Source organism: Styela clava, chromosome 6 (genome assembly GCF_964204865.1).
Source record: "Styela clava chromosome 6, kaStyClav1.hap1.2, whole genome shotgun sequence".
Taxonomy (NCBI): domain Eukaryota; kingdom Metazoa; phylum Chordata; class Ascidiacea; order Stolidobranchia; family Styelidae; genus Styela; species Styela clava.
In genome coordinates this window covers 13166860-13188710 of record NC_135255.1, presented here as the reverse complement: position 1 = coordinate 13188710, position 21851 = coordinate 13166860, and the positions used below count along the sequence as shown (strand labels likewise).

The following is a 21851-nucleotide window of genomic DNA, read 5'->3' as shown; positions in this document are numbered from 1 at the left end:
TGCCAAGTTTTTACGCTGCTGTGATGCTTCCCACATAAACATGTACTATTAAGCAACATTTCAATACCAAATATTAAAATAAAATTTACTAAAAAATTAAATTTCGGGTCGCAACTGATAGGAAACATTGCTTTAATATATGGAACAAACGTGTAGTGGCATATCCCAACTTTTCGTCGGAGAGTGATGTTGTAAAATAATAATGACTACTTATCTACAAATATATCTACTTATTTTTAAATTGCTTATAAAACTTTTACACCTTTTGTCGTCTTATTGAAAAACCATTCTTTTGAGCAAAACAGCTTATTACGATCCACTTGTAAATTCCGTGATGCCGTGATTTATTCCCATTAATATGAAAGGCAAGTTGAAGTAAATTAAAAAGATATTGCAATATTGTTTAAAAAGGACTGTTCCTTATTCAACTTATTGGACATAAAGAGGATCTATGAATAGTTTGGTATGATGTGGTTGTTGGTGGTAGTCATGATTTTATTGATTTTAAATTCTCATTGGTTGAAAATTGTGGTTGTTGCAAGAATGCTATTACTTTTATTCATTTAAAAGCATCTGTAGGCCGAGATTCGTTTCTCACTTCGAAGTTTTGTGCGATGATTTCGTGAATATTACTTGTAACATTCCCCTTTGCGTGTCACCGATCTCTTGGTCAGCGAAGACGGTAGTTTTTGATAAGCTGAAGATAGACGATACTGTAAAATATTTGATACTACATTTGTGACTCGAATTATTTGGTATGTCGATTCACTGAACACATGATCATCACCGTGACAGAAATTCGGGAAGCGAGAGCGAGGACAGTCTGGCTGTCGGTACCCTGGTTGCGAGATCACATCTCAGTGATCTGATGGTCAGACTACCGGTACTGTAAAGATTACTACTTCGCTTTGGCATTCGTGTATATGTTTTTTAGCATTGCTCTTTTGATTTTTCAATATGTCTTCGGCCCATATAGTTTCGAACTTAGTGATGTCACTATAGCTCTTTGTCTACCATTTAGACTTTGTTGATTCCAAAATATTACACCACTTTGTTTAACGTACCTCGTAAAACTACATTCCCGTAAAAGAAGTTGTTCTCGCAAGTTATCTGTTTTCTTGCAGAAAAAAAACTGGAAGGCTGCTAAAAAGCAAAAATCCAACATCGCTTTGTTATTTACATAACCGTGTATTAAGAATGTAACTATTGGAACAGTTCTTAAATTAACTGACAAATACGCTGTTTCGAAACTATTCAATAGTCCTGCTAACATAATGGTACAGACGGTAATTGATTATTTTGTCATAGGTTGAAGTAGATCCAAGTGAAAGCACGTCTGCCAATGCGGGCGTTTGAAGTTAGCAGATTCAAAAGTAGGCTCTTTTAACGAACGCGTAATTGCAGCGAATTTCCGATTTTAAAATTCGTTAAAATTCTGTTGTGTTTGATTTCATTACTTCTTCCCACAGAGTACAGTTGCAATAAACGCACCTTGAGTCCGCAACGGTTTTCGCCGGTGAGAAAATAGTCCGCGACCAAAAAAGGTTGGTAAACGCTGTTTCAGAGCCATGTACGTATAACATCCCAGCTGAGCGGCCTTGTTTGTCATGTGAATTAGGTAATCAGTATTAGGTAATCGACCAAGACAACGGTCAGTGTTCTTGTATCAATATATATATAGACTAGTGATATTGTTTTGTGGGCTTTGACAAGTTAGTAGTGCAATCGATTCGATTCCCTAATATCTAATGCTGATATGATATATATTCACGTTCACGCTCTGCCAAAACGTGATTTTGAGGAGAATTCGTTTCAACTCAAAACATCTCTCAGTTATTTTGTTCCCGATGATATAACGTTAATATTCTCCTGACCAGAAAAATCACGCCAAGAAAACTTTAATGTGTAATTAATGAGCATTATAAATATTCTGGCTAGTCCATTTAAAGGGTAACCCATCCATTCACGTAAATTCAAAACGATGATCGCTGTAATCGTGTGCGCTTGTAAGTTTGCTGAAATATGTGTATATATTACTTCATGATACCATAGTTTATAATGTGGTACTTTCCGTTTCTGCCCTAGGCAAGATATTATTGCCTCAAATTATATATTGTTTAATGGCACATTCGGCTATATGTAGTTCAATTCGGATTTCTCATTTTCGGGTATTTCCAGCAATTTTGTTTTAAACATCTATTATAGAAATAAAATCACATAGTCACAGTTATATATATATATATATATAGATAATTTCTGTAAAGAAGTGGGCTATATTTTGTAATTGTCGAAACCTCGCTCGAATGATGACTACGAGTTTTTATTCTATATCACTTTACATTCTTGGATGTCTATTTGTTAACAGTCCGGCATGTGCAAAACAGAAAATATGCATGGAAGTGGATAGTGTCGAATCTCTACAGAGTGGTGCCGGTCTCAATACTACAACAAATTACCATCTACCAGTACCGAACAAGAACGAAATGATGCTGATAATAGACGAAAAGATAACAAAAGGTAAATTTTTGCACAATACGAAACATTTCTTTTTCGATTATGGCCCACGAGCGCATAGCTTTTTCTATTAAGCAGTGGTCGAATGATCGGCATTTGAACCCTCAATTCTCATAATGGCCTGAAATCTTACGGAACTTGACGTCGTGTTGTGTCGCATAATTAAACAGCTTCTTGGTCCTTTCTTTTATTTGCGTTTAAACGCGTTTGCTTTGTATATTTTGATAATTGTTATCACTATCCTTCAAAAGATCATGTTTCGCAACATTCATTTACTAGTGCATTATGTTACGTTGCGTTGTTTTAAACTCAGCCATTGGGAAATTACGGACCGAGATCATTAATGTGGAATCAAGATTATATGCCAACCAACTTAAAACTGCTGCAAACATAACAGCTATATTTGCTGAAGAGATGATGGAATTGAAAGCGGAAGTTATGCCTTTAATGAAATTTGGAAAAAGTATGTGATCATTTTTTTCTAGTAACAGTTTGCCGATATACACTGTTAATATGGCGGCAAAATACTTGCACACTTAATTGTTGATTATGATGCGGATTGCGGTTAAACGCAGTCGGATGGAAGTCACAAGTTTACATGTTGCCTTTTGGCGAGTCAGAATATAATAACATATAAAAATGTTGCCATCACAACATATATACTTATATCATTAACGGAGCTTTTGAATGATACTTAGCAGTATGTGTAAATTTGCTGGTGATTGACACGATTTTACTGTACAGTTGAAGCAATCAATTTTGCCATCTGTTACTTTGCAATAAGCACATAGTGAGAAAGTTAATTTAAATTTTTTTCTTTTTTTGAGAAATATATAGAATGTCAGAAATCACCATCACGATTACACAATATTTTTATGCTTCATATTTTTATATACGTCAGGTTACTGTCATGTAATTCATGGCGAAGGGTGTTATTGGTTGGAACTTCACACAAAATCTGATTTAATAAAGCTTACTGATGCCAAAACAATTTGTAGAGAAAGGGGTGGATTTCTTGCAAATGTATACAATCAAGAACATTACAATAAGATGTTGGTGAAAATTCGTTCAGAAATGCCGTCAAATTCTGAACATGTTTACGTTTGGATTGGAATGAGATTTAACCCACTTGTAAGATTTTTTTTGTGGTGAATTAGGATCTAATAATGCTCACGGAGTCTTTTAAGTAACGACTTCAGTGAAAACTACTTGATTATTGTGCATGGTGCTTCGCCTTTTCGTATACTTTGTGCTCCGCATATGTTGACCCAAAGAATGTAGTTTTAAATGACGACTGGAGAACATAATTCATTCCCTTTATTCTGAATAACTATCCAACCTTCGCGTACAGACTTGTTTTCCTCAATCTTCCTTTCAGAGCTGTAGTTTTGCTTAAGGGTAAAACGATATAGAAAAAAATTATGTAGTGATGCTTTGTTTTCTTTTTTCAGACCGGGGACGTCCTATATCGCAATGGTGACGTTGCAACATATGCTAACTGGATAGCTGGAGAATATCCAAAACTTGGAACTGATTTTGCTAAGCGTGTGAATATTGACATAAAAGTATTCGTGGACCCAAACACGCCAGGGGGCGGAATGGGAAATTACGATGGCTCGGGTGATGTAGTGACACATGGCGTATTTTGTCAAATTTAACATATCTTATTCCTTTGGCCATCTAATTACCATTGTTGAAGTCATAATGTGTTGCACCTTTCAAAGACGGAGAGACTACAAGTAAAAAGTAATACAGCATTTCACAACGACAAATTTTTGATTCTTTGACAGTTCTCAACGATAGACAAGCTAGATAGCCTACTTATGAAGAATGCAAGTTTATCATTATTATGTTAGAAATTTATGTTAGACAAGTTAGATAGCCTACTCATGAAGAATGCAAGTTAATCATTATTATGTTAGAAAATTGTCGAAATAAAATAAAACAATATGTTTCATTACTGGCGTAATTTCACTAAAGTGTTTTAAGTAACTCTTCCGGATAACCTGTATAGCTCTAAGCAAGTGCTCTAATCGTCTTATAAGATATCACAGAAAATGATTCACATTTCGCATATGCGAATATACCAGTATCGATTCGGCAACTTTTTTCTGGAATGAAGTTACTACCCATATTCAGCGATATAATAAACTTTTTTTAATGATTTAAATATTTCGAAGATCTATTTTGAATCCTTTCGACTTTTAACGAGTCTCGGTATATACTCTGAACCAGGGGTATACACAAGTTACGTCCGTATACGGCCATCGAATATGAAATCGGTGATCGTTTGGCGTGTGTTTTAGCTGCAAAATGAGAACAAGGCAAGAATACCTACGTCGCCATCAGTAAAAAAATTACCCAAGCTTTGGATAATCACTTCAGCGAGGTTGACGTACTTGCCTATGCTTATATAATCTCTGTGGCACCTATTGAGTAGATCGCGATATAAAAGTAAGATATTGTTTCAATAAAATAATTTATGTTTGAGGGAGTCACATTCGTGTCACGTAAAATTAAAACAGCACTGATAGATTGCCGCTATCATAAACATTAAACGCTGAATAATTGCACTATGCCTTCCAAGTGGGTGCGCCTCCCGACTGAATGAAAAAAAATGACCTTCATCGACTTCAGGCAAACCCTCAAGAGTTTACACATGGCTCTCGCGAAAAGCCAGGGGCGTCAATGTCGAGCGGTCGGTTTCTTTTTATACGTATGACTACTTTATATCGTTTTAGTTTACTAATTAAGACGCAAAAAACGCACCAAGAGCGCCCGGTTTTCAGCAATTATTTCGCAGGCGTTTTGTAAATTTAGAAACAACTAACTGAGTATTCAGATATTGTATGAGAAGAATATAAGAAAGATCATTATTTTAATCGTGTACAAATGAGAATATTGTAGATTTATTCATTAGTTTAGCGGGGAAAGGGAAGACTGGGACAACACTGGCGAATGTTCACCGTACTGGTATATATGCATTGGCAATATTGCATATGCAAGTGGCTACTTCACTCGATATCTGGTCATTGTAATATAAAGATATCAGATAAGATATTGGCGACACAATTTGTTATGCATTCAAACATTAGGTGGCTCTACACAATAATTAAGTATGTGCAGCAGGATGGCGCACAACTGAACATAGATTGTGTGTACCGGTTAGCTTTCAGGCTGTGCGACATATTAATGCACAAACTTCTGGACTCTAGAGCAGTGGCTCCCAAACTTTTTCGATCATTGCCCCCCTACAGTAGTTTATACAACTTCATCGCCCCCCTGCACTACAAAAAATGTAAAGTCAGAAACGAATATATTACAGACCAAAAACGAAGACAATTCATAGTTTATATAGTGTATTTTAATGAGATGGACGAGCTTGGTGTTCTTCAGCGAGTTTTTTAATATATCTAAAATTAACTCGTTTACTGATAAAAAGGCGATTTCGTTGTTTTGATAGCAATAGTAGCACGGTTGAAAACCCCCTTTTTACCATATATTAGGTCGGAAATGAAAGAATTCGGGGTTCTACCTCCTCAAAAACCGCCGTGTACTCTTGTCTTATAGCATTTTACTCCCTATATTCACCCCATTTCATATTAAAATAATGAAAACAAAGTTAATTTTTCATATATTAATGATTTTCGTACATCTAATTCATTCCTACAGCCTGATGACCTGCACCAAAATATTTCGGTAAAATTCATCCCCGATTCCTCATCCTACCACGATCTCCAGTCCACAGAATTAATCAGCCATTTGTTTTTGGATTCATGGACTCGGATTTGGAAGAAGTCGTGACCGACTTTCGGCTACGTACGGCCCAGTTGTCGGCAAATTTTATTTCGCTCGCGGGACAAAATTTAGGGTTGCTAGTTTTTTTGCGGGTCGCTTATATTTTTTAAAGTTAAAAACGGAACAGTGCGTAAAAACTGCGACAATTCGTGAATTCAACTCAGTCGTCTTATTAAAAAATTATTACAATGACATTTAATGTGACACTGTCTTGTTGCTGCATCGCGCTTGATAGCTTTACGACGCCAAGATAATATCGTATGTAACAGCGGAGTTTTATGGCGACGACACTGGACATCTTTCATAGGTCTGACGTTGCCCCAAACGTATACACAAGGTCCCGAAAATGCTTTACTGCGCTCGAAATGGTAAGATTTCGTCCAATGTTACTCAATTTGAGAGAAGTTGGAATAATCAAAACTATCTTAAATTCAATTTACAGATTTTTGCAAATTGCAAAAGCTGTTGGAAGTTTTCAACAAACAAGTAATACGCCATGTTGTCATATGAATCATATATAGCTCACTAAGTTTGCTAGGAAATTATATGAATTGAAAGTAGTAAAAATTTTTTAAATTTATTTTCGAGTTAGCATAATACGATGTCATCTGCATTCAGATTGAGAGTTCATGGAGTTTCCTTGAAACCCAATTCTAATGATATTGCGCACAATATTCGAGTTGACAAGAAACGACAATGATCCCCGAATTCCTTCATAACAAAAGAATATCTATCCAGCTACTTCTCTGTTTGGCCAGATTGTTCGTCCGGGTACAAATGCAGATCCAGAAATATCAAAACCTTTCAAAGACGGAGAGACTACAAGTAAAAAGTAATACAGCATTTCACAACGACAAATTTTTGATTCTTTGACAGTTCTCAGCGATAGACAAGCTAGATAGCCTACTTATGAAGAATGCAAGTTTATCATTATTATGTTAGAAATTTATGTTAGACAAGTTAGATAGCCTACTCATGAAGAATGCAAGTTAATCATTATTATGTTAGAAAATTGTCGAAATAAAATAAAACAATATGTTTCATTACTGGCGTAATTTCACTAAAGTGTTTTAAGTAACTCTTCCGGATAACCTGTATAGCTCTAAGCAAGTGCTCTAATCGCCTTATAAGATATCACAGAAAATGATTCACATTTCGCATATGCGAATATACCAGTATCGATTCGGCAACTTTTTTCTGGAATGAAGTTACTACCCATATTCAGCGATATAATAAACTTTTTTTAATGATTTAAATATTTCGGAGATCTATTTTGAATCCTTTCGACTTTTAACGAGTCTCGGTATATACTCTGAACCAGGGGTATACACAAGTTACGTCCGTATACGGCCATCGAATATGAAATCGGTGATCGTTTGGTGTGTGTTTTAGCTGCAAAATGAGAACAAGGCAAGAATACCTACGTCGCCATCAGTAAAAAAATTACCCAAGCTTTGTATAATCACTTCGGCGAGGTTGACGTACTTGCCTATGCCTATTTAATCTCGGTGGCACCTATTGTGTAGATGGCGATATAAAAGTAAGATATTGTTTCAATAAAATAATTTATGTTTGAGGGAGTCACATTCGTGTCACGTAAAATTAAAACAGCACTGATAGATTACCGCTATCATAAACATTAAACGCTGAATAATTGCACTATGCCTTCCAAGTGGGTGCGCTTCCCGACTGAATAAAAAAATGACCTTCATCGACTTCAGGCAAACCCTCAAGAGTATACACATGGCTCTCGCAAAAAGCCAGGGGCGTCAATGTCGAGCGGTCGGTTTCTTTTTATACATATGACTACTTTATATCGTTTTAGTTTACTAATTAGGACGCAAAAAACGCACCAAGAGCGCCCGGTTTTCAGCAATTATTTCGCAGGCGTTTTGTAAATTTAGAAACAACTAACTGAGTATTCAGATATTGTATGAGAATGTTCACCGTACTGGTATATATGCATTGGCAATATTGCATATGCAAGTGGCTACTACACTCGATATCTGGTCATTGTAATATAAAGATATCAGATAAGATATTGGCGACACAATTTGTTATGCATTCAAACATTAGGTGGCTCTACACAATAATTAAGTATGTGCAGCAGAATGGCGCACAACTGAACATAGATTGTGTGTACCGGTTAGCTTTCAGGCTGTGCGACATATTAATGCACAAACTTCTGGACTCTAGAGCAGTGGTTCCCAAACTTTTTTGATCATTGCCCCCCTACAGTAGTTTATACAACTTCATCGCCCCCCTGCACTACAAAAAAATGTAAAGTCAGAAACGAATATATTACAGACCAAAAGAGAAGACAATTCATAGTTTATAGTGTATTTTAATGAGATGGATGAGCTTGGTGTTCTTCAGCGAGTTTTTTAATATATCTAAAATTAACTCGCTTACTGATAAAAAGGCGATTTCGTTGTTTTGATAGCAATAGTAGCACGGTTGAAAACCCCCTTTTTACCATATATTAGGTCGGAAATGAAAGAATTCGGGGTTCTACCTCCTCAAAAACCGCCGTGTACTCTTGTCTTATAGCATTTTACTCCCTAAATTCACCCCATTTCACATTAAAATAATGAAAACAAAGTTAATTTTTCATATATTAATGATTTTCGTACATCTAATTCATTCCTACAGCCTGATGACCTGCACCAAAATATTTCGGTAAAATTCATCCCCGATTCCTCATCCTACCACGATCTCCATGTCCACAGAATTAATTAGCCATTTGTTTTTGGATTCATGGACTCGGATGTGGAAGAAGTCGTGACCGACTTTCGGCTACGTACGGCCCAGTTGTCGGCAAATTTTCTTTCGCTCGCGGGACAAAATTTAGGGTTGCTAGTTTTTTGCGGGTCGCTTATATTTTTTAAAGTTAAAAACGGAACAGTGCGTAAAAACTGCGACAATTCGTGAATTCAACTCAGTCGTCTTATTAAAAAATTATTACAATGACATTTAATGTGACACTGTCTTGTTGCTGCATCACGCTTGATAGCTTTACGACGCCAAGATAATATCGTATGTAACAGCGGAGTTTTATGGCGACGACACTGGACATCTTTCATAGGTCTGACGTTGCCCCAAACGTATACACAAGGTCCCGAAAATGCTTTACCGCGCTCGAAATGGTAAGATTTCGTCCAATGTTACTCAATTTGAGAGAAGTTATCAAAACTATCTTAAATTCAATTTACAGATTTTTGCAAATTGCAAAAGCTGTTGAAAGTTTTCAACAAACAAGTAATACGCCATGTTGTCATATGAATCATATATAGCTCACTAAGTTTGCTAGGAAATTATATGAATTGAAAGTAGTAAAATTTTTTTAAATTTATTTTCGAGTTAGCATAATACGATGTCATCTGCACTCAGATTGAGAGTTCATGGAGTTTCCTTGAAACCCAATTCTAATGATATTGCGCACAATATTCGAGTTGACAAGAAACGACAATGATCCCCGAATTCCTTCATAACAAAAGAATATCCAGCTACTTCTCTGTTTGGCCAGATTGTTTGTCCGGGTACAAATGCAGATCCAGAAATATCAAAACCTTTTTTTTATAATCTGCGGGCCTCAAAGCCCAGTTTTTAAAATGAAAATATCCCACATGTAAATTGTCAAAGAACACAATTTTCTTACTTGTACACTAGGCAGAATCGCAAACCCACGCGGTAAAAAGATTTTAAAAAATTACCTGAATCATTGACTTGTCAAAGATAACCCTACCTAGAATTTATATACATTCAATATGGAAGTATGAAACATGCACTCACTTCTCTACTCCGATTCCGATGTAGTCAAAGCATTCTTGATTGATGTCATATTCTTCTTTTTTCCATGGGTGGATCAAAAAACTGTTTCGCAAAATTTGACCAGTGAATATCACTTAACTGAATTATACAAGTGAATGTTCTGCGGCTGTGCTATTGGATTGCTTTGGTGGACTGAATGAAAATTATTATTACACTTAATCGTTGAAGTATCCAAATATAAATTCTGAATATTCGTAATGTTTTCTGTGTATTTGAACAGTTTTATATCATAAATTTTCGTTATACTGAGTCACGTTCCTGTCTTTTCACGTTGCTGTTGAATTTCTGAATAGGTAAAAGTAATCCTATAAGTGAAATTTCAACATACTCTGATATGTGATATGCTACTCTGTGCTTTCACAATCGATTCTCCAACAGACTTCAAATCTTTCGTGGATATTTTTTTGTTTCGTATCGCACAACTGGCCGAAGTCTATTACAGAAAGCTTTATTTTTATGTAAACTAGCCTATATAGAATGTGTCAGAAATTTTTGTTATATTAACAGAGCCAATGTTTAATCTAAAATTCCACTGTTTTTTTATTTAATTCTTGAGCACCCTCTTTCACAACAGCACACATCTATGATTGCATCTCATCTGGTACACGTACAACTTACAAAAGACAATAAGATCCCATATTTTACTTATTCATAAAACATAACCTCAGCACTAATTGCTGGAAAATAGCAGCTAGTATTAAACGCATTATACACTAAATCAATTTAGTTCATTTTTTACATCACCCAACTATTTTAACTTTCGTTGAGGGATGAAGGACCTTTCCGTTGACTTAGTATAAAGTTAGACTGTAACGTGATTTCCTCGGTTCAAAAACGGTTACGAATCTCACTTTCAAAGAAAATTTTAATACTGCCATCATGTATCTTATATTTCCTGATCTTCGTTTGTTTACTGTCCATTTGTGTAGTGTGCTTAAATTGAATCATATTACGCCTTTAAACTACGAGACGCAATAATCCCATCCCCTTGTTTTTGTTTCATTAATACGCGTATAAATCTAATAGCCGCCGCTTGGGATCGCTCAGAATATTTGATAACACATGGCATCGTGTGAAACCGCGGTAAAACGATCGCTCTTTGGCGAAACGTAGACAGACTAGATAAAACGTAGTAGATTTCGACGAAACGTGGGATAGTTTTGGAAATAATTAGATTGCTTCTTATTATGGATAAACTTAAAATTTAATTTTGAACAACATCGTCTCACTCTTCGGAGAAGACCTCCAGGCTAACGACGCGTTAGTGACTGACTACCTATCTTGTTTAATTGCCTAGTAGTAACTTTCATGTGTTGATTATAATAAATGTATTCAGAACAGAAATCCGTGTATTTATAGTTAAAAGAATCAGTGACAATCTCAAAACCGAGAAAAAAATTAAGCAAGCATGCTATTTGTCAACTCATCTAAAGGGCAGACGATCTTCGTTTCCAAAGGATTGGTATAGTCGTTTAAGGTATTAGTAAGTTCGGTTACTTCTGTTGGAGAGCTTCCCACTACAGGATTAATTCTGTCAAATCTGCTAAACTTTGTCAATTGCACGTACCGATGTCCATTAAATTCATTCAGCTTCAAATGTCTCAGGCGTAAGCAGTCTCCGATCTTGAAAGCGTTTGTGTGGCTACCCCAAAGTTTTAGTCGTATATGCCCAGAAGAGTCAGCTAGTGTAACATCTCACGTGAATACTTTACGATTGTGCACTTCCAATTCCTTAATAGGTTCGATGTCGATAACGTCGGCGACTATGTTACCCCAAGAGACCTCGCTATCCAAAACGTTCACAACAGGTGAATAACAGTCAACAGCGTCGAGTGTAAACTTAAAGTCGGACCCTTTGGAGGAAGAATCTGACAAAACTTCAATCTGTAAATCACCCCTTCTCTTGTTCGGTATCACGTCGACAAACTCAAAAGCAACTGGGCGTTGTTTATCAAAATATTCTTTCAATTCCGCGAATTTCTTCGAGTGAAAACAAATTCAATAAACTTTTGACCATCAGTCAGACTCCCGGTGAAAAATCGACATTTCGGAGTTTCTTTCACCGGCAAAAGGTCAAAAATAACACCATGTACGGTCACGTAAGGCGCAGCTTCACGTATATCTGACACCTTTAGTTGTTTTCAAAAAAGTCGACGTTTGGAAGAGCATGGTTCTTTCACAGAGGTTAAATTAGCATGCTTTTTTTGAGGCATACTGCGCGTTGTTGCAAAAGTCGATGCTTGTCTGTTGCTAAAACTCACGAATGGTATGCTGATTTCAGTTTCGCGTTTTATAGAGACTAGACCGGAAAACACCTTTTTTTTCATCAGCTGTTTCTTATTTATTGCAATTTTTACAGTCATTACATCATTATATTATTCATGTAATTCTATCTTTTAATATATCCGTTTGTTCCAATCGGTCAACAGATGCGCAAAAACTGAAAACTCACTTAACACGAAATACGACGCTCTATTGTTTTGCATGATTTCCTAAACACGACATAAATCGCCACTCCATACATAACTGCATCACTCGGCTCAAAATAAAAAAGAAGGAGTTAGGGTCAGGGCGAGGAATGCAACTTGCAATGAAAATTCAAATTTTCAAATTATTCTCAACCTCAACTGGATAATTACAAATTTATTATTTTAAAACATGGCGGGGGTGTTTTTCTGATATCTCAGATTTTTTGAATTGTCGGCAAGGAATTTGTACAAAAGATCCGAACATTTGAGTTTTTTTTCTAGCTATTCTAACTGCATTTGGGCTCCCAAGATTTAAACCCTTCTCATATATATTGTTTTGCTCAATGCTCAAATATATGGACACAAAGTACAAAATATACCATAAACTTAATGACTAACGCATAAGTATGGTGGCCAATCGTTGTCATGCGTAAAATTAAAAAAATAAATTAAAAAAAATTTTCAAAATCAAAAATAAACCGAAAATAAAATAAAAGAGTAATGAAAAATGAAAACTGTAAAATACAAATCAAAATGTAAAAAAATGAAAATTAAAAAAACGCGCTTAAAATAAAAATGAAAACGGTTGACAACGATGGGCCGATTCACAGAACAATGCGAAAATCTTAATCCCCCGATACCGGAAACAATATTACAAAACAACATCCCACAATTATACAGCACAACAAAAAGTCAATCTGGACACGCTTTGCACAACCATTTGCACGCACAACCATTTGCAAGCACAACCATTTGCACAACAAAAATGTGTCGTGTCCGACACACATATACTACTCAGGGAACCCGTAATTAATTTTTTAGTCGCAAATTTAAACCAACCATTTGGAAGCATTAGAAGCTTTTACCATTTTAAAGTCGGTTAACTCAATTTTAGTGCAAATCCGAAACAGTTATTTCAATAAATTTGAAACATTATTGGGAACTGTGTAGAGTCGAAATGTTTGATGGCGCAGCTTATTTTTAGCACCAAATTGAATCTTTCATCTCATATTATTTCAAGTTTTTGTTAAACCAATTGATGTTCGACGCCAAATTTATCAGTGAGTGTAGTTCAGGTGACCGCTGGTTGGTTATGACTTCCTCAACCATCAAGTTCATGCATTTGAAACCAAGTCCGTACATCCGAAACAAATAACTGGATTAGCAATTTTATACTCGATATGGAATGGTAACCGAACGAGAGGCCGTGGTTCGTTATGGCTTCCTTCGCCACCGATTCCTTGTATCTGAAACAGAGTCCATACATCCGAAACAAATAACTAGCTTAGTAATTCGATTTAAAATGGTAACCAAACGGGAGGCCGTGCTTCGCTATGGCTTTCTTCCCCACGAAGTCCATGCATCTAAAACCCAGCCAATACCTCCGAAACAAATAACGTAGTAGTTCTATACTCGATATGAAATGGTAGCCGAACGAGAGGCCGTGGTTCGTTATGGCTTCCTTCGCCACTAATTCCATGCATCTGAAACCCAGTCCATACATCCGAAACAAAAACCCGGCTTAATAATTCCATACTCGAGATGAAATGGTAGACGAGAGGCCGTGGTTCGCCATGTGATTAAGTTGTCATATTGGCGTACCTCTTACCCCAAGATGAATATATAAAACCTAATAAAAATTATAAATCCTAATAAAAATTCGAAATAGTTCTTTATCCTTATGCAAGATTTTGGTGGGCAAGATAATGCCAAATTTTTAAGCCATCTATAGTTTGCTGGTCCGATTCACATAACTTCAACTCATATCACTCAGATCACAGTTTCGGAACTTTTCGACATTCGAATTTGAAGTATCGTTTTTGGCCAAATTTATTCCATGTGTCAATTCAAACCAGCCGTTTCATATCATTGGAAAAGGATTTTCAAGTCAATTGATATGGATTCGGTAATTAAGCTGGATCAGTCGAATTAAGTTATGCATTGGCAAATATTATTGAATATAACTAATGCTCATCTTCTGTTGATGGTATCTGAAAATATGAAAACAGTGTTAGTTGACGAAATGATAGTAGGCTAGTTTATATAGAAGCAAATTTTCGAGTATATGATCACTGAAATAACACAAAAAATAACAAATATATTATGTGTGAAATAAAAAGTGCCGTACAATTGTTCGCACGGCACTGCATATAGATGCCTTGCATTTGAATGCACGGCTATATGGTTTTTGTCTCGGAACACAATAACCATGAACACAAAATTAATGTCTTGCATTTGATTGCACGACAGTAGGGTGTATATAAACATGATACAGAACCAAGTCTGTAAATATTAAATGTCTTGCATTTTACCGCACGTTATCACCGTGTATGTGAACACGATGGAAAACTAAGTCGAATATGACAAATGCCTTGCATTCTATTACACGACAATGTATACACATGTATAAACATGGTTTTGTCGCTAAGACATTAAATCATGAAAAAATAAACTATGCACAAGTGTAACAAATATAGCCTAGTAGATTAGAAGAGTTTCAATCCCCAGACAAGATGTCTGAGAACCGTTACATGATTCATTCTCCTAACGCGTCCCTATCACCGTGAAAAAGTAAATTATCAAACCCAGCTTGAAGTCACAAGAGAGGACAACAAGTGAGAGTGATAATAACTTATCACCCTTATTCCTATCTATCCCTAACTAAGTACTAACTATTCGGCCGTCCCAACAACCCCTCTCAACTTCCCAGCGACGTGCAATTTTTCACCCTAGTTTAACAAAGTCTATTCAGCGCCAACCTGGTCTATTATTGCAAGGAACGAAGCGTTTCCTACATGTTCTAACCTGCCTAAGGTCAGCTTTTGTTAACCAAAACTGTATTTATCATGTGCGCGGGCGATTTCACTCAGCTACGTCAAATGAATCCTGGCTAAATGGTGCAAGTGCAATGGTGCAAGTAAATGGGTTTAGGCTATCTAGATCGGAACGCGGGCGTTGGCTCCCCCTGCAATCATAAACGCGAACCCAAATATTGCAATTTATGAGTTTGTTTATGACTACCGTACTAAGCTCTTGATATATCCTGAAAGCTGACCGGCCTAACAAACCCTAAGTTGCCGTCCGGAGAACCTAAGGCAACATATAGGAGGCATAGTAGACGACTTTGCTTTGGCGCACAGTTGATCTAATCGTAATAATGATTTCAATTTTTAAATTTCAGTTTGGATCATTTTATGTCATGGTTCATGGGTCTAATTGCACACGAGTACAATTGTGTGCGTCACAATGCCAAGTCATCAACTACTACTTGCCCTAGTCCAGGGGTCACCAACCTTTTCGAAGCGAGACTTGCCGATCATCAGAAAGGCGTGTTCCGAGTTTGTTCCTGGAGAAGTACATAAGAAAAATTGTTGATTCAGAAAGATAGGTTAAACGGTTGAACCAAACAATAGTCTCAATATTTGTCACCGTCAGGGGCGGCCCTGTCTTTACGGCCGACCGGCAGCAAAATTTTACATGTCATTGGTTTTCAATTTGCTGCCGCGATAACGGCAGCTCTCCATTGGTATGTGGCAGCTAAAAAGTCTGTCGCCGTGGGTCTTCGCTTGGCCATTGTGGGCCATGGTTCGGGAATACCGCCGTGGTTTTGCGGCAGCTTTAGACGCCACAGAATACTTAAAACTGAACTTGAAAAAACGCGGATTAGTGGAAGGTGGATCTGTGTGATGTCATAATTGGAAGACTATTAAATGACCCGTCACTTTGCCGAGGTCAAATCAGGGTGATTGTTACAATAATTAATATACAGTAGTGCCATTCCCAGTTCCCATATATGTGCGATTAGTACAAGAATAGGGGGACAAAAATTGATTGATGTAGCTTACTGATAAGCGCCGTTATTAAGCTTATTTTGAAACAGACCTGCGGGCGACTCATGTGGTCTTCACGGGCGACTTGGTGCCCGCGTGCAACGGGTTGGATACCCCTGCCCTAGTCTAACTACATTACCAGAAGCTTTGTGCTACTGGGCTTGGTAATATTGAATCTGGGTTCAACGTACAGAAAAACCCGTTTTATATTAAACCAAGACTTTACCTCTTTGAGCGCAATAGTGGCCAATGGTTTTCAAATAAATCTGAATATTAAAATAAACCAAACATACGATTCAGAAAACAATTTCTGTAGTCAAGTTTGGAATTTATGGCCATTTATTGCATCAAAGAGGAATTGTGGTACTATTGTGTTACTTTTTGATGTCATTCGTCTGCTTCGTCCCACAATTTGCGGGCACCCTGTACTATGGCCTAACATACAAAGGGAAAAACCCAAGTCTCGTACAAATATGTGCTCCATGTGACCGATTTAATTTAGGAGATTTTAAAGCTTAATCCCCGGAGTTATGGATAAACCCTATTGCCCTATCTAACTAAACAATACATAATTCAGTGCAGTGTTAAGCCTAACCGAAACCCTTCTTTATTTAATTCTGCCGGTCAAATTTTGAGGAGCAAATTTTGCTTAATTCTGAAAGTACCACATCGCTAATTACAATTATATAAAGGTTTCGGCATTAATAAAAGAAAAATATGGTTAGTTGACCCTATTTCACATATATATTATTAGTGATAAATCATAAAAAATCGTCCACAAATTAGTACTGTGTGGATCGCTACACGAGAATGATGCAAAATGAAAGTTCAATCAGAAATTTATACCCATTTATGCTGGTAGTATGTACACGCCCATAAAAAGCAGATTATCATTAGAAAAAAAATTGATATTATAAGTGTTCTAGCATGAACAGTCCTAATAACATCCTATTAAACCCCCTAGTCTAGATTCGTCTGTCAAAACCTATCTAATCATTCCTTGCTGACTAACTAATTAATCGAGAGACGAGAATGATTTTCAAGTACCACACAAGTGAAATATCCATCTAGCGAAGCGAAGAGTCCTATCTTCCATCTTCGCGCCCTTTGCACTTCACCCGATGGCTCTGATTCTACATCAAGATGTGTTCGTATAACGAACATGAACGACAAGCGATACGATACGTTCAGTGGACCTGGGTTAAAAAACAAGAGAATGGGTATTCTGATATGTTATAGCACAATTTATATCTACTTTTTTTCAGGGTAGAATCCAAGCTAATCCGACAACTGCCCTATATATGAAACGTTGTGCCCGGCCTAGCAAGGCTCAAAAAATAACGAAAAAGGTCAATCAAGAAATTTAGTGGCTCAATATTTCCTATTAATTGGGTGTTTCTTAAATCCGTGTTCTATGAAATAGTCTAGAAGCACCAAATTAAAAAAAATATATATAAATCTCGGCGTTTTAAAAACTTTTTTACTGCATTGAATGAATGATTATTTATCGCAGTTGGATATTTATTGTTGTATCTCACCTTAGTTGATTGATGTCCTAGCCGGTCTTCTCAAACACTCGAACACCAGGAAATTTTCTTTACCTGTTAATGATCATAAAACAATCATGTGATTTTTACTTTGAATATATCGCATTTAAGAATTTTTTTTATTTAATCCGACTTGGGCAGACTTTAATAATAGATTTTTAGCCAAATAATAACAGCATAAGCAGACAGTGAGAAAAGTTATCTATAGTTTCAACAATTACCTTTTTGAAATTGATGATATATTTGAGATCTTCCGAGCATGCATCAGCCCATGATGACGTCAGCTTGCATGAGCGAAGTTGAAATTCAGTTCCTTACACCCGCCGCGCATAATTGAATCTTTGTCGGTTTCTGGTAAACATTTAAGAATTTAAGAATTTCCGACCAGAATTTACACAGTGCAACCACGACGTAAGTCGCAACGCCACTAGGTGTCGCCCCGCTGAAACACGATAAATTGCTCGTGGTTAAAAGGGAAACGCTTCGATTAAATCCCAACGCCATCGATTAAATCCCAGCCTTTCGCTTACCTTGCCCTCGTTCATTAACGGCGCTTCGCTATGTCTTGCACCTCATGGGTATCAAAACGACGTTCATTACATTCCAGCGAATTGCTAACGAAAAGCTGTAAATTATTTTCAACGTTTCCCTCGCTTTGCGCCTCGTGGATAGTGAAACACGGCTTGAATAAATTCCAGTGTTTCCCTCCTGCCGCGCCTTGCTCGTTGGGTGAATTCGTCAAGACTAAAAAAAAATGCACTTCTTGCGAATGAACCTTTTCACGACCCTAACCCCAGAAAAATTCTAAACTATTAAACTGAAGCTCACCGAAAGACATAATGACAATTAAAATAATTGATTTACAACTAATTTTTGGAAACACAACTAAAAACTGACTAATTTAATGCAGGGATGTCCAAATCGAATTTAAATTCAAATATCGCAAACTTCAAATACTGTTTTTTCGTGTTTATAATAATCCCGAATATGGCGCACATATCCTAGCGTCGTCGTCCATGTGTGGTTCGGCAATATATTACAGCTGACATGGAAGAAAATCGATAAACTTCGACTTGAAGAACTTATAAGACTTCGAGGACGCTTTTGATTGAAAATATTTTCTTATCGTGTATTTTAACTTAGTCGAGATGGTTTAGGCGTCCTCGGCAAATTGTGTCTTAATTAGTTGTTTTCATCCCCAGTTTCGATAGTGACCGAACATAACAGGAAATTTCTTCATTTCTTGTAATTTAGCGCGTATAAAATAGCTCTTGGATAGTATTTAATATCCATCGCGGATTTCGTCGGCATCCGGCGTTGATGACAACATCGTTCAGTTTAAGTTAGCGGTATTCATTTACAAACAAAAATACATAACAGCCGACATGAAATATTCAAATCACCGCAGAGTTCAAAAATAAAACACGTTTTATGGTCTTGATATGCACATAGAAAGAAGAAAGGACAGAGAAATAACGACTAAAAACTAAGAATGGTATGCTATGTTTGTGTACTTTTGTTTACCATCGTCATCATAATCAAATTAGTTAAACCCGATTCCCAAATTTCCGTCCGCCAATAATGGAGAATAAAGATGGAAAAACGTGTTTGACTTTTTGAGTCGGCGTTGATTTAAATTTTTCATGTTATGTGTTATAATTTTTCGATTATAAACCAATACCTTCAACCTAAAATGAACGATATTGTTATCAACGACGTCGGGATAACGATAAAATCTCCGATAGAAACAATAATATTTAGAAGCTATTTTATAGATTGCAAGAAATTAAAAAATTTCCCGTTAAGTTCGATAACTATCGAAACTGAGGATGAAAACAGTTAATTAGGGCAGGATTTGCTTTTAAGTTTATTGCCGAGGTGCACAACATATCTTGACTAAATTGAAATATACGATAACAAATGTAAAAAATTTTCAACCAAAAACGTCCTCGACGTCTTATAAGCACTTCAAGTCGGATTTTATTGAAAACCTTTCACGACGACTGTTAGTTATTGCCGTGCCACACATGGCTGCTTTCGATTGCGATAAAAAATGAAATAATTGTGAAATGTTTTTAAATCAGAACGTGGACGGGGGCGGTAGGATGTGCACGGCGTTTTCGCTTTTCGGCCTTTCATATGTAGAAAATCTTAGGTTAATCGAAGCAATATTTTTCCGAAAATAATTTTCGTATCCAGATTTTCAGAGTTTCTACTGCATTATTATAACATGAAGACGGGCGGCTTTACATTGCGTAAAGACGATGAAGCACGAGAGTATTCGTCACAAGAGAGAGAGAGATAGCGTTATGCTATTGTGTCGCTTTCAATTCGCATCGACAGCGCGCGATTTCTACTTTTTTGAGGTAACATATCTCATTTTCGAATACAAACATATACGCGGGGATAGCGATTATTACGTAACTAACAGCAAAAAGGTATGATTGAAGCCGGGCGGTGTTAAATTACGTCGAGGTGATAAAGCACTGGAAAAAAGTAGTTTTCCCCGGATTGTTATGACCGTAGAATGACGTTGTTTGAACGTAGAACAATAATAAAAAAACGACTTTCAAACCGGGGGGACACGACCCCCGTAACCCCCCCCGCTGGTTGCGCCACTGCATGGACTTGGTGTGAAGCTATCTCCGACCTACATCCACCTAACTACCTTATACGAACGTTATCAGAAAAGCTACAGGAAAGAGCAACTAGCACCTGCGGAATTCCACCTTTCGAGTTCAGGCAGAGTAGTGATGATCTGGCTTGTATTCCTAACGCGTAGCACGATGTGCATGCCGTAGTATAACATAAAATAAACCTATGGACAATATAAAGTACTTACCTGAAAGTTCTTTGACCAATGCGAACAAGACTAATGCATTATCTTTCAGATTGTCAACCTCTTCAAATATCGACGAGTATGCAACATGAAATTATATATACTATACTGTATATTAAACTGAAACAATAAAATGAGTTGATAATTATCGCACTTGAACAATTGAAACATAAAATAAACATCACAAGATGCAAGATTTAAACGGCTGCGGGATCATAATCTTTCCCCCCAACTAAGAAGTAGAAAACTCTAGAAGTAGAAAAAATGGGATTATCACCTACATTATTAGATAAATAACGCGTTTTCTTAAAACCCAGCTGTGAAGGCTTTGTCGTAGAGGCAATATTCACTTTGAAAACGGTGCTCCCTCCATAACTTTTGATTATATTGAATAATATATTATATTGAATTACATGTATACGACTGCCCTGGAATCGCCATGTGAACAAAACACAAACGTAGCTTCTGGGCAATCTGACCACACACGCGCGGCAAACGGACTGACTCAACCCCTGTCGAGTCGGCGTTGATTACCCTAGTAATTATTACCCAAAGCAATTTTTAAAATGTTCGGTACTACCAACCAACGCAAAATTTGTCTCAGAGGCAGAAAAGCAACAAATATGTTGTTGAGTATGAGTAAAAATCCTTACACGGAAAATTACGTGCAATATCTGTTTTTTAATTGTTCTGGTGCTCAGTCTTATCATTTATTATCATTTCATGCTCTCGAATTATCTTCAACTTTCATTTTTGTGGATTAAGTCCTCGAAAACGTCTGCTGCAGTGTAATAATGATGCCATAAAATATTGTTTCTGACACACTTGTGGGAACTTCGTGATTTGTTTCGATTTCGAAACACTAATATTTTTGAAGTGCCCAGCACAAATATCAGCCGTTCTATTCGGATGACTGGAATGATTCCATGGGTTTGGCAAAGGGTGACCTTTAGTCGAGTCTATCTTGTCTCCCCAACACCAGCAGTGACGCCCGTGAGTGGAGAACCGAAGAACCACAAAGAAT

The 21851-nt window shown here is 36.8% G+C and overlaps 1 protein-coding gene and 1 long non-coding RNA gene across 2 annotated transcripts; one reads left to right on the top strand and one right to left on the bottom strand.

The window, feature by feature from the left end:
- Nucleotides 1–2290: 2290 nt before the first annotated feature.
- Nucleotides 2291–4354, top strand: LOC144424636 (uncharacterized). The gene is made up of 4 exons (XM_078114097.1): nt 2291–2517; nt 2828–2977; nt 3416–3645; nt 3966–4354. The coding sequence occupies exons 1-4, from the start codon at nt 2304–2306 to the stop codon at nt 4170–4172; spliced, it is 801 nt and encodes a 266-aa protein (XP_077970223.1). The 5' UTR covers nt 2291–2303; the 3' UTR covers nt 4173–4354.
- Nucleotides 4355–14426: 10072 nt separating this feature from the next.
- Nucleotides 14427–20948, bottom strand: LOC120330810 (uncharacterized). The gene is made up of 5 exons (XR_013476771.1): nt 20831–20948; nt 18210–18339; nt 17980–18042; nt 17489–17637; nt 14427–14602 (listed from the first exon to the last, which is right to left on the bottom strand). It is a non-coding gene; the product is annotated as an uncharacterized LOC120330810 (long non-coding RNA).
- Between the last annotated feature and the right edge of the window lie 903 nt (nt 20949–21851).

What these genes read in the sequence shown, in the direction of transcription:
- LOC144424636 (XM_078114097.1), top strand. Translation starts at nt 2,304, where the DNA reads ATGATGACTACGAGTTTTTATTCTATATCACTTTACATTCTTGGATGT. An exon ending in AGACGAAAAGATAACAAAAG is followed by an intron (nt 2,518 to 2,827) that starts GTAAATTTTTGC and finishes TTTTAAACTCAG; the next exon opens with CCATTGGGAAATTACGGACC. An exon ending in GAATGAGATTTAACCCACTT is followed by an intron (nt 3,646 to 3,965) that starts GTAAGATTTTTT and finishes TTCTTTTTTCAG; the next exon opens with ACCGGGGACGTCCTATATCG.